The 13,699-nt window shown below is 45.4% G+C and overlaps 1 protein-coding gene across 3 annotated transcripts in view; it reads right to left on the reverse strand.

Moving 5' to 3' along the window:
* LOC147033968 (uncharacterized) overlaps nt 1–5,383 on the reverse strand; it is a 35,727-nt gene extending 30,344 nt beyond the window's left edge. The window contains exons 1-2 of one of the 3 annotated variants that reach the window (XM_085873915.1): nt 4,864–5,383; nt 3,632–3,686 (exon numbers count right to left, since the gene is read on the reverse strand). In XM_085873915.1, coding sequence (XP_085730041.1) covers nt 3,632–3,686; nt 4,864–5,107 — 299 coding nt within the window. In that variant the 5' untranslated portion in view covers nt 5,108–5,383. Of the gene's footprint in view, nt 1–3,631; nt 3,687–3,706; nt 3,817–4,863 lie in introns of those variants that run through there. The other 2 variants (XM_085873910.1, XM_085873920.1) reach the window with 2 other exon arrangements.
* Nucleotides 5,384–13,699: the final 8,316 nt, after the last annotated feature.

Below are 13,699 nucleotides of genomic sequence, written 5' to 3' on the forward strand. Positions count from 1 at the left end.
TATGTTTGTATATTTCAATATCGGCAATAAAGGTGGGGAACACGTCCCTAAATCAAACGTGCCGAGCAGGCAGAAAGCCCCGCCTTCAAAGGTTGACAAGCGAAGTCATGCTCCTGAAGGACGTTTGATTAGCATAACGTCAGAAGCTAGCCGAGCAGGCAGAAACCACGCCTTCCCGGGTTTCGTGCAAGCAGGCCAAGCCCCGGAGGTGGAGGATAAATAGAACAGAGAAGAGTGGAGTTCAAGGTTGGTTTGAGCACTTTTGGAGAGCCGTGATCAGAGTGAAGGGACGAGGTGCATCGTGTTTGGAGAGGCGAGAGCGGAGGGTGAGCGCACGCTGAGGACGGCGACACGACCATTGAATTTGTGTTGAGGTGATTTGGCTCGCGTGGTGAAGCAAGACGCTGGCCTTTGGCTCTTGGTCGAGTCGTGAGAAACGGACCCCGAGCCTCATGTACGTAACAAGCAGCTGCAATGGGGCTCTGAGCCTTCGTGTTGAGTGCCGCTTGTGGATTGCCTGAGGTACGTTTGTACCACTACGAGAGAAGCGCCATTTTGCATGTGTATGCACGTGCTGGTGGACACGCCTCGATTCCAAGTCCCAAAAAGACCAGCTCAAGACCAAGCTGCCTGAACCGGCCAGGACACACTCCGAGGGACGGAGCATGGTGAACTTCGCGAATCCAACTTTCAAGCCAGGGTTCTTCTCTTTGAATTTCTGAAACAGTTCCTTGAGATTGTTTAGTACCAGGCGCTTTTGAATTTTGTCTTTTCCATGTTCATTCCTGACCACCACTCAGTCCTTTTTTCCCGGCATTATTCGGCTGACTTCATCACTTCAGTAAAATTCGGTTATGGCGGATTTCACTTCGTGAGGCAATATTTCACCCTGTTTGGAATTTGGAGACGATAGCATACCATTTTCTTTCTCTAAATTTTTGGCTTGCACAGCCATTCTTTGGGAGCAACTGAATTCACTCATCATCCCTCTGATGCTCATATTCCGAGCAAATATTGTCAGGATACATATTTGCTTCTTCAACTTCTGCTTCTCGCTCAAAAAACTCCTCGTCCTCATCTGTCGAAATAGATTCTGCAATGCCTTCGATACTACCTTCTGATGATAATTTCGAACTGGTCGAAGATGATTCTTCAATACGCTCTGGTGACAACCGAGAAAGTTTTTTTCTGCATGAAGTACAAAGTCTGTCATCTTTTTTCACCTTTGAAGAAAATTTCATCCACATATCATTTGGAACATTGCGAAGATCTTTTCGTTGTTTCGTTTTATGGCAGCTGAACGGATCGCAACAGTATTTTCGGAACTCCTTTCGATCTTCAGTCGCCATGCTGACTGCAAAATATGCAAAAACTGAGATTATCCCATTTATAACTTAATTCGATGATGGTTATACAAAAAATGTACACTTAAAAATCAATAGATGCAATATATATATATATATATATATATATATATATATATATATATATATATATATATATATATATATATATATATATATATATATATACATACATATATACATACATATCTGTAATAGTCCAGAGATGATGATTGTCAATTTCAGACATAAAGTCACCTGCCAGCAAGTGATGTCATTGGAACGATGACGTCACCTGCCAGCAAGTGACGTCATTGGAACGATGACGGCAAACGTTGCCCAATGTCGAATCAAGAATTAGTGATAAGTGGACCCCAAACAATAAAACCATCATCACACTTGAACCCATTGAGATCCCATTTTCATTTATGCTGAGGTGTTGGAGTATATGAAGAGGTATTCTCACACGAAAAAAATCGGGACCATCAGTTTGGCTGGGGGGCAGGGCCCAAGGTCAAAGGGTGCCCCAAACTATAACTTTTAGAATTAGTGTTTACCAAGGAACTCCAATTACCAAGGAACTGCTCGGCTGTCCGGAGACTGGCTGTGTTGACCACCCGTCACCACAAATTGGGCTGGCCAGTGCTGGCACATATATATATATATATATATATATATATATATATATATATATATATACATATATACATATATATATATATATATATATATATACACATATACACACACACACACACACACACACACACACACACACACACACACACACACACACACACACACACACACACACACACACACACACACACCTAGCTGAAGCTACACAAAGCAACTATGAAAGGCTGCACAAGGTAAGCACTTTGCTGTTTCAAACCTTTCCCAGAGTTCCTCCACAGCTATAAAGATGTTCACACATAGTAAAGACATGAGAATCCCAATGCTACGTGTCACCTTTTAACAACACAACACAACACCCTCAGCTGCTGGACTGGTTTCATCACTTGGTGGCGAATCATCAGTGACAGCAGACAGAACGGCATAACAGAGGCTCCCAAGCAATGACCACGTGCAAATGTCAAAAGCAGTCAATATATAAATGATAAATAGGACCACTGGACCTGTAGCTTATCTGGGCCATGGCCTAATCTTGTAACCCAAATTTGGTATCATTCTGACTGGTGGATTTGGAGAAGATGATTTTTGAAGAAATTTACTAAGTCGGCCATTTTGACCTACATAAATTCATGTGACTGAAACGAGCTTTGAAATTCCTGTTACCAGTCAGGAGAGGAACGTAGCTGCCAAATTTCAGCCGGCTAAGCCCAACGGTTTGGCCGGAGAAGTCGAAAATGGAGACGGATGGACGGACGGTGCGCGATAACAATACCTTATCTGGAATAGCGGAATGTGAATTCCAGATACGCTAAAAATGAAGACCCACCCACATCTCTCACCTGTGAACGGAGGGAATAAAGAATCAACCCAGGTAGCTCAGATTATATAAATAAATCTCATCCCCTGCTCTTCCAGCCGAAGAAAGTTTCATAAAGCAACCATGATACATATAATAATAGGCTAAGGCTGTCTGTGTCTGACCCATTCTGAAATAAACACTCCTCAGATAGAGAAAAAATTTTTTATGTAAAAGTTAATTAATCCAAACCAACAGGAAAATCATAATTTTTTTTTCCAATCAGGCAAAAAAAATTAATAATAATGAAGTCAATAAATAATTTGAATCCTGGTGGAGTATGGGCAACAGCCTGCTGCCTCGATTGGTGCTGAATGTCTTTGTTTGTTCATTTCATTTTAAGAAATATACAACCTTCCATTTTTGAGCTCTGAAAACCAACGCAAGAAAAAAAAAAAAAGAACAGGCTTCCCTTTTGTTTTTGTTTATAAGCTGGCATTTTAACCGCGGGCTTCTGCGAGTACACGGAAATAACAAGGTGTCTCACAATGAACAGAAATGGATCAAAGTCAGTTCGAGAATAATTTTTATAAAGAACGAGACGAATCAGGATCAAAACAGAATAAATAAACTTTTAGGCACTTCAACACAAGTTGGAACTCACGAAGCCCCATTAAAAAAAGGTTTATTTTGGATTTGCAACTCTAATTGTAACTTCGAGGCAAAAACTCCAAAGTGGGAAAAGAAAAGCCTCGTTCAAGCAGTTGAGATTTTTTCAAAAAAAAGATAAGCTGTGAAAGTTGTAGCCTGTCGAGACGCCGTGCTTTATCCAAGTATCAGTGAACAGTCGACATACCTAATAGCCATTGCATATGCAGCGCAAAGAGAGATCCTCGAAAGACGGGACAAACCTGAAATACAAGAACCACACCTGAAATGCACCTGTGTCGTTTCACAAGCAAAACACCAGCAACCCTCTCTCTCGCTACACATTCATCACAGCTCTTTTAGTCAATCTACCAACACCAGACTCTACCAAGTACTAACTTGGTGACCCAATGGTGAGCAACAGTTATCAGTGGTTGGGGAGGGGTGGTGGTGGGAGAGGGGGAATTACCCCATCCAACCTCAAGCAGGTATTTTACATGTGCAATGTTTCTCGATACAGGATCGAGTTTCTGTTCTTCCTATTACAAAATAGTTAGATACTGAATTTTTTTTTTCAACTACAGTACAGTAGTTGCAAAATTCTTACACAAGACACGAAGCCGACGCTGAGCCCACCATAGCAAAGGTATTTCACAAGAAGCCAAACCAACAATGGCAGCCCTCGGTCCTCAATAGCAGTGTTGTAGAAATATTAAAAGTATCCCACAATGCGGTTAATGTAAACAAATGTACTTTCACACAAAACTGAACCACAAAAGGGGTGAAAAAAATTAACTGCATGGCTTTGTTCCCGATTTATAACCTGTACAGGTCGTCTTTACAATCAAGATTTTAAAACTTTGATAGTTATTGTACAAAGTCTTCGCTCTCAGAAGGGGACTGATCAAACAGAAAATCCAACAATTATTCCATGGCAATGTATGCCATTTGATCACATGTACCAGGTAACCATAAACACACCTTGCACCAAATACCACCTTACCACTACTGACCATGGCCACCACAGCCAACCTTACCTCAACCCCAACCCCTGTAACCATACATCAACCCCAACCCCTGCGACCTCCAACCGTAACTCAACCTCAACCCCTGCCACCTCCAAACGTACCTCAACCTCAACCCCCTGCAACCTCCAACCGGACCTCAACCCCCTGTAACCTCCAACCGTACCTCAACCCCTGTAACCTCCAACCGGACCTCAACCCCTGTAACCTCCAACCGTACCTCAACCCCTGTAACCTCCAACCGTACCTCAACCCCTGTAACCTCCAACCGTACCTCAACCCCTGCAGACTTTCGCTCGACCTTAATTGCTCCGACCTTGCACCACCTCACCCTCCCTTCCACCGAGCCGAATATCATGGGTCCCATCTCCCCGTGCCCCACTCGCCAATTAACCACAAGCTACATCGCACTCACTGGGTTTTTTTGCGCCCGGTGTCCTGGTACAACTCGCGCAAAGGCAGAGACGCCTGTCCCAGAAAGCTGTCCATGCCAAGCAGCGCCCGGTGCATGACGACCAGCCGCAGCACGCTCGCCTTCTCGTCCGAGGCATCCGAGGGAAGCTCGAATGTGCATTCCTCCTGCCAGCGCGGGCACAACGTCTTCTCGATGACCGTCGTGGCGAACTTCTCCTTCCCGAGCTGGATGATGGTGTACGCATCGTTCAGGCCCTGCTTGCCCTTTCCCCGAAGGCCTCTCGACTGGATCACCGTTATTTGGACGTGCGTGGGAAACCACAGCGCTCCCTGTCCGCCCAGCATGCTGTCCGCCCCGAACCGTCGTGCGCCGACTGACTCGTCCAGCCAATCGTCCCAGCTGGAAGAATTTCCACCAACTACTACTACCCGGAACTAAGACATCCTACGCAAGCACGGAAAAAGGCTCAAGGAGGAAAGGGGAGGAGAAAAACCGTTTTTGATGAAAACCCAAACGGAGATAAACCAGAAAGGACGGAAAATATTTATATATTTATATATTAATATAATTATATAAATGAATTAAACACTTCCCAACACTCAAACTATCTACTGCGCATGCGCGCGTTATCCTGGCGCGCCGTAACCGGAACCGGAAGTCTGTTCATCGGCGGCACATGAATTGTTTATCAGCACATTTCATGTCACTCGTCGTCGAGTGACCACGTGCGTTTGTTTCCTCGTTGATTATTTGTTGTTGTTGTTTTTTATAATTTAAATTACGTACTTTCCACTGCAGTGTCGTGTTTAAATCCTCGATAGACTCGGCTATAAAATAAGTGTAGACACGTCTGAAGACGACGATGGTTCACGAGCGGTATTTGACGATGTAGATTGTTTCAGAAGTCAAGGATGAGACGATGTGATCATTTTTGACCAAGTTATAATTAATTATAGTGGCCTTCAATCAACAGCTGCAAAATGTCGAAAACCCGCTTTCGTTCAACAACTTTCAAAATTTGACCTCTGCATAACCTTTAAAGGTCACACAACAATGTTGTGGACATTAAAATAAGGAAAGAGGTTTACGTGCTATAGCTTATTGGAGTTAGTTCGTCGAAGAAGGTCGAAAACCGGTTCGATTCCCACAACTTTGAAAATTTGACCTTTGTGGCCTTTAAAGGTCATAGGTCAAGGATTATGACCTTTGGTGCAAAACTTCCTCTGGAACATTACAGGAATAATATAACGTCATATAGGATATATGGCATTTCGCACTCCTCGGATTATCCATACTTTGATGAAATCGGCGTAGAACCAAACTTGAAGGGGGCGCCACGGTCAAAGTGTTTGAGATAGAGCAAAATGGTTTCAAGACTTTAGGTGGGGAATGACCTCAAGATTATGCATAAAAAATAGTCATCCTAGCTCTCAAAGTTTGGACGGTCATATGATTTTATGTCAAATTTTGCAATTTTTTAAGTTTTTGACCTTATCACCTTGACCTTGGGACGAAAATTTTAAATCGCACAACGACAAGTTTTAGATAATTCATTTTGCTATTCAAATACCGAAGAACCCATTCCATTCAGTCAATTCCTGAGGAGAAGATATATTTTTAATCCGACTACCCCCTAAAATGGCTTTTTTGGGCGTGGCAACCCCCAATGGGCGTAGCATGTGCTCATCCAGGAAAACACAACTCAACATTGATATCGAACACATAACTAAGTTTCATCAAGATCGGATCAAAGTCCACGGAGTTATGCTCTGGACGGATAGACAGACACACAGACATCACAAATATAGTAGTCATTCTGGCTGGTGCTCGTGAACCAATAAATTATTCAACAGAGTAGACAGTGATAGGACCAGGGGCCATAGCCTGAGAGAAAAGAAGAGGAGAGTGAAGACTGTAGTAATGTAGGAGACTTTCACTTAGAGAGTAGTTAATGCATAGAATGGTCTCCCTGGAAAGGTCGTGGCAGCAGAAAAAGTAGATAATATTTAAATTAGAATTAGATAGGTACCTGGAAGTTATGGAGATCGAGGGGTATGGGGATGTTGATGAGACTTTTCGGTAGTTTGAGCATTGATGGGTGATTGTGTGCACGTGCTTGGAGTGCTTATGATGGGGGTCTTGTCAAGGGGGGTTGTGTGGTTGATGTGTGTGTTTTAACCAAGCCCATGCCCCCCTCCCCTGAGGGCAAGAAAAGGAAAAGAAAAAAAAATACAAAAACTACAAAAAAATTAATAACCCCCAAAAAACAAACAAACAAAAAAAATTATTGGTTCACGAGTCAGTAAGTGACCACTATATTCGTTATGGGTGTGTGTCTGTCTGTCTCTGTCTGTCTGTCTGTCTGTCCCGAGCATACCTCCGTGGGTTTTGATCCGATCCTGATAAAATTTGGGTGGGAGGTTTATATCATGATCGAGTTGTGTTTTCCTGAGAATGGGCGTGGTGCACTCATTATGGTCGGAGCCATGCCCAAAAAACATGTTTTTAGGGGGTATCTGATTTCAAGTTACATCTTCTCCGAGGGGGATGTCGAATCTGGCAGGGGTTTTCGGTATTTGGTTAGCCCAATGGCACCTGTATAGCCCCATGGAGCTCGATTTTTCATTTTCGTCCCAAGGTCAAGGTCACAAGGTCACGAACTTAGAAAATGTCAAAAAAAATCAATAAATTGGGCATCGAGCTTCTCGGGTTTTCAACTGTTTTGGATGAAAGTTGGTATGCAAGTAGTGCTCTTCGAGTACTACAACTTTCATCATTTACGTTTTTCCCGATTCCCGCCAGTTTGCCCGTGGCGTCCCCTCGAAGGTCAAAAAATAAAAAAAAAACGTGAACCGTGTACATTGCTCATGAACCATAGCCGTCTGCAGATTTGTATAATCTTGTGGTTGACGTAGTTTTATTATTCACACAAGGTCACACTCATGGAAAAGAAAATATATTTTTAAACCTGTAATCTGTACCACACTCTTTTTACATAGCATTGGTGCTTCCGCCGAGTTTCTGGGCAATGGTTAAACTGGGTTGTTTGCCATTGCCTTCATGGAAAATATTAAAAAGGATAAAACACAATGCCATTGTTTGCATTGAAATGAACAGCAGCCTCGGTGGTGTAATAGACGGCAGAGTGTGGAGTGTCCGCACAGAGTCTTGGCCCTCAAACGAATCCTACTGTAACGACCTTAAACATGGTGCGTGCTGTTTCCTTCCACAAGAATACACAAGGAACCACGACTGTATTTTCGATTTGTACCAACTTCGAGTATATTTGGCAGTAAAGTTTGCTAAATGTGGTATTTAGCAAGTGTGGTGGTGTGAGCAAGTCCGGTACACAACTGGAAGAAGCTGATGATGCTGGAGTCAATTTTGAGAATGCATACAGAAGGACATTAGAGGAGGAGGAAGCCATTCGGCCCATCTTGCCTGCACCACATCAACACCAGACCAATCGATATATAAAACAAGAATTACTGCACTGTGGTCACAACGAACGACAAAATCCGGTAACGGGCTGATTTGGATTCAGATTTACTGTGCTATTAAAATATTAACTCGACACCTTTCATCCATGTCAACCTCCGCCACGGTTATATCAGAACGAGTTGATTCGTCACATGGTCAATGATGTTTAACCCCAACATGGGGCCCGTTCAAAAATGACATAACGCTGTCTTTTTAGTAACTTACGTAACGTAACGCTTGATTATGTAACGTAATGCTGGATTAACGTGTGGTCTGACGTCCTGTGCGTTCTGGTTCTAACGGGCTTATCTGGAATTGGAATTCCAGATAAGGTATTTGTCATTGTGCACCGTCCATCTGTACCCGTTTGTCTCCTATTTAAATTTATCCGGCCAAGCCGCTGGGCTGATCTGGCTGAAAATTGGCAGCAAGGTTCCATTCCTGACTGGTAACGGTGATTGCAAAACCCTTTCCGGTCACGTGACTTTAAGTAGGTCAAAATGGCAGACTTAGGGAATTCCTTCAAAAATCTTCTCCAGACCCAGCAGTCAAAATGATACCAAATTTGGGTTACAACATTAAGCCAGGGTAGGGATGATAAATTGCAGAAGTCATACCGACCACGTGACCGGAAGTGTGTCAAAATAGCCGACAGTCATTTTGTTGGAAAATCACATAAATTGCTTCAAAAATCTCCAGACCCACCAGTCAGAATGCTACCAAATTTTGGTTAAACATTAGGACAGGGTCCTTATGTTAAATTGCAGAGGCCATACCGATCACAGGACCAGAAGTGTGTCAAAATGGCGACCGCGTAAATTCCTTCAAAAGTCTTCTCCAGAACCACCAGTCGGAAGCCACCAAATTTGGGTGACAACATTAGAACAGGTTCCTGATGTTAAATTGTGGAGGCCATGCCGATCACGAGACTGGAAGTGTGTCAACATGGCGATCACATAAGTTCATTCAAAAATCTTCTCCAGAAGCACCAGTCAGAATGCCACCAAATTTGGGTTACAAATTACAATTGTGGAGGTCAGGCCTATCACGTGACTTAAAGTCTGGATAGCACAGCACCTGCCACTCTCTCAGTTATAACTGACATATAAAAGCAGCTCAGTCTCAGCATGCATGGGTGTGTGCCTGCATCCGTCCATCCATCAGCAATTGTTCTAAAGGGGATACCACGAATCAAGCAATGACAGTACCCCTTACACAGTGTGGCCTTATAGCAGTACATGAATACATACATATACAGTTCGTACACATAGCATAAAATATGCTGCACATACATGCATGAGGTGAGTTTGTTTCCTGGCATGGCCCGTGCCTAATATGCACCCCAGACAGTTTGATCAAAAGAAGGAAGAGAGGGGGGAGTGTGAGGGCGAGGATTTAAAAAAAAAATTTGATCTACCTCTTTGTGTGTTGTTGTACATTATTCTGAATTCAGCATCAAAAATGACTGCGATGAATATCCCATTAACACTCTCCCCTCCTCGCTACATGAGTGTCAAGTGAGGCCTGTATCTGAACCCCGCATAATTTCCCCCTCCCCCCCCCCAGGTCAGGTATGGGAGAATGCACGAGAGCAGCGCGTCGCTGCGTCCACTTTCCGCCGGTACTCCAGGGGCCTCCGTCTGACCATCCCCAAGGCAGATGCCTGGCCCATTCCCATATACTTGAGATGACGATCAACCTGCTGCAACTACGAGGCATGTGGTCAGCCCATTGGCCTCCTCAACTCAGGAGACTCCCTTGCTGAGAGAATCTGGTGAGCAGGATCAGTGTCAGGAAAACGAGCCACATGTCCATACAGCCGCAGCTCACGCTCATGGACTATGCAGGTAACAAATCTCATTTGAGTATCTCTCAGCAACCGCTCGTTGGACACAAAGTCCGACCAGCGATAGCCAAGGATTCTCCGAAGAGACCTGGTACCAAATCAATTAAGTCTCCATCTCAAATCCTTGGTCAGAGTCCAAGTCCCGCATCCATAGAGCAAGACTGGAAGCACCAAGGACCGGAAGACTCGGACTTTCGTCCTCCCGCACAGGTACCGGCAGCACCACACCCCATTATCCAGTGAATCCATGACTCCCCAGGCCCGACCCAGACGTCTGTTGACCTCTGACTCACAGCCAGCAGAGACATGAATATCACTGCCAAGGTAAGTGAATCTCTCCACGACCTCAACATGCTCACCAAAAACAGGCACAGACAGGACAGCAGCATCCAAGATGACATTGAAAGCCTGGATCTTAGTTTTGACCCAGGAAACCCGTAATCCCAGCGGCTCCGACAACTCATTCAGCACCTTGAGGGCCCCCAAAAGCATATCTAAAGTCTCCGCAAAGATGACTGCATCAACTGCGAAATCAAGATCAGAGATCTTGACATTCCCAAATGATGCACCGCAGCTTGATCTCTCTGACATCCTCCCGATAATCCAGTCCAGGCAAGTGCTGAAAAGTGTGGGGGCCAGTACACACCCCTGACGAACTCCAGTAACAACTGGAAATAAGTCAGAGATGGCACCACCACAACTCACAGCACTCTCAGTACCAGAGTTGAGTTCAGACATCAGATCGATCAGTTTTGGTGGCACCCCACAAAGACCGAGAATCCTCCAGAGGGAATCCCGATTCACTGAATCGAACGCTTTACAGAGATCAACATAGGATGCAAGCAGCCCCTGCCGAAACTCTCATCTGCGTTCGGTGAGGACCCGAAGAGCAAGGATACTGTCAATCGTTGACCTCTTTGGTGTAAAGCCTGACTGCTGTGGACGCTGGTGCTCAAGCAAATGGTTGCGAACCCTATCAATAATTATCCGAGCAAAGACGTTGCCTGGCACTGAGAACAGCATCACCGATCGGTAGTTGTTGTAGTCTTGGCGATCACCCTTCCATTTCGAGAGAGGGACAACAAGGCCCCTCTTCCAATCAGTTGGGATGATGTCTGTGTTCCAGGCAGAGCACTGAACTGCATACAACGACACGAGTTCAGCATTTCCACCAGCCTTGAGAAGTTCAGCATAGGTGCCACAGATCCCTGGAGCTTTGCCCCATTTCAAATGGTTCACTGCAGCCCGTGTTTCCACAAGCCATGGTGGACCACAATTGATTGGAGGGTCAGGAACAGGGATTGTAACACCCCTGACGTCCAACTCGACAGCTGGTGGATCAGCCTGGTACAACCGCTCAAAGTAACCGGCCCAGCGGGCCTTCACTTCCAACTCCTCTGTCAAAAGCCCACCACCCTCTGCTCTAAGTGCAGTACACTGAGGGATGGACTTGGATGAACTCATTGCGCGAATTCCCCTGTAAGAAGGACGAGAATCACTTGACCACAGGTGATGCTCTACCCCCTTACAGATTCCTCGCAATTAGGCCTCCTTGTCCACCCTTAGCGCACGTACAGTTTTACGCCTCAGCTCCCTGAACAGCTCAGCTCTGCCATTCAGCCTGGCCCTCTGACTCTGGCCAATGGTATCAAGTGTCCATTGAGAGGCACAATTCTTCTTTGCCCTGCGGTGAGTTCCAAGACATCCACCGGCAACATCAAGGCCGGTGGTCTTGAAGGCACTCCACAACTCCTCAGGACCTCCCAAAGCACCCAGACCCCCCAAATCTCAACTCTGCTTGTTCGCAAACACCTCAGCTACCCTCCCATCCTTTAGCTTGCCAACATCCAGCCTAGGCTGGGATGGTACCATTCTCCTGGATTTAAGGTGCAACTTCAGAGTTGCTACAACAAGCCGGTGGTAATTATTGAGGAACTGAGCACTCCGGTAGACCCTGCCGTTCTGGATCATCCTCCAGCGACCATCAACGGGGACATGGTCAATCTCCTTTGCCACACCACCAGTGTTGGAATACCAAGTCCAGCGATGAGCGTGTGGGTGCTGAAACCATGAACCGGCCACCCAAAGCCCATAAATTCTTGCAAAGTCAAGGAACTTAGTGCTATTCTGGTTCATAGTTCCTGACCCATGGGGACCAACACACATCTCATAACCATCCCTATCAGTTCCAGTCGATGCATTGAAATCCCCCAAGACTAGAAGTGTATCTCGTCTGGGGCACCGATCAACCACAGACAGTGGCATGGTGTAGAATGCATCCTTCACAGTGTGATCACTCACCTCAGTCGGAGCATAAACAGAGACCAGAGAAATGACACCTAAGGAGTGATGAATCCTTAATCTCATAATACGCTCGTTGACCGGTGTTACCTCAATTATCAATGGAGTCAGCTTATTGGACACAGCTACTGCAATTCCTTGGGAATGGTAACCATCAGAGCGACCAGACCAATAGTAGGTGTAACCACCCACCATGATCTCGCCGCAATCCGGTCTCTGAACCTCAGAGAGTGCTGCAATACCTATGTCTCAACGCTTGAGCTCAGATGATAACAGAGACAGGTGATCATCCTTTCTTTGGGATGGGACATTTCAGGCACCCACCCAAAGGGATCGCCTCAGATTAACCCAAGGAGACTGCCGTCTGGTGGACGACACCTCAGCACCACTCTGACACACTCTCCCGCAATCTGACCCGGGAATGTTACCCCGTGGTTTCCCTTCTATCTTAAAAGATTAGGGGTCCCGAAGGCTTTGCCCCAATCACGTCATCCAGTGAGCTGCCCTGCGAAGGGAAGCTGCACAGGAGGTACTCCCACGGAGTGGGTTTTCAGATTTCTTTGCGTTTTTGTGTTTTGCAGAATGAAGGGTTTTAGAGTGATCGGAGTGCAAATCCTGCCACCAACCTCCTAATAAAAAAGTAACCCAACTGCAGGAGGACGTCTGCAGACACAGTTGGGCACTAGATAAGGATGGCCGTTGGCTCACAAGGAGCTCCTCCGCCCTTGGACAGGTTTTGTTTTTAATCCTGCTGGGTGTCCATATCCAAACACCCTGCTCACCAGAAAACCTGGTGGGGGAGATGGTTTCGTCGCCGACAACTATGGTACAGGTTAGTACAGGTTTACATGGTACCTGGAGCAAGTGACAGATCTAATCTGACCTGACCTGACTGAACCCCCCCCCCCCAACCACCCATTAAATAAGAACCTCTTTTTTTTTTAGCAATTTCACAAAGATTGGGATTCCCGTCATCAAAGCAACGTGTCTTGCATTCTAGTGCTTTATGAATGATAGTCCAGATAAGGTGTGAGGCAAAGGTTATGACGTTGAAAAGAAGGTTGAAGTCACATCCGTTGTCAGAGCCAAGTTTTCACTCTGTGGATGCACAGGTACTGGTCGTAATTAAGCCTACTGGTAGGCATACACTATGTTCTATACAGTGGGTCTGTTCTACCAAAGTCGTTTCTTGGTGCTCGCGTTACAATC

Source organism: Eptatretus burgeri, chromosome 1, assembly GCF_056783735.1.
Source record: "Eptatretus burgeri isolate ZD-2024b chromosome 1, Ebu_testis_v1, whole genome shotgun sequence".
Classification (NCBI taxonomy): domain Eukaryota; kingdom Metazoa; phylum Chordata; class Myxini; order Myxiniformes; family Myxinidae; genus Eptatretus; species Eptatretus burgeri.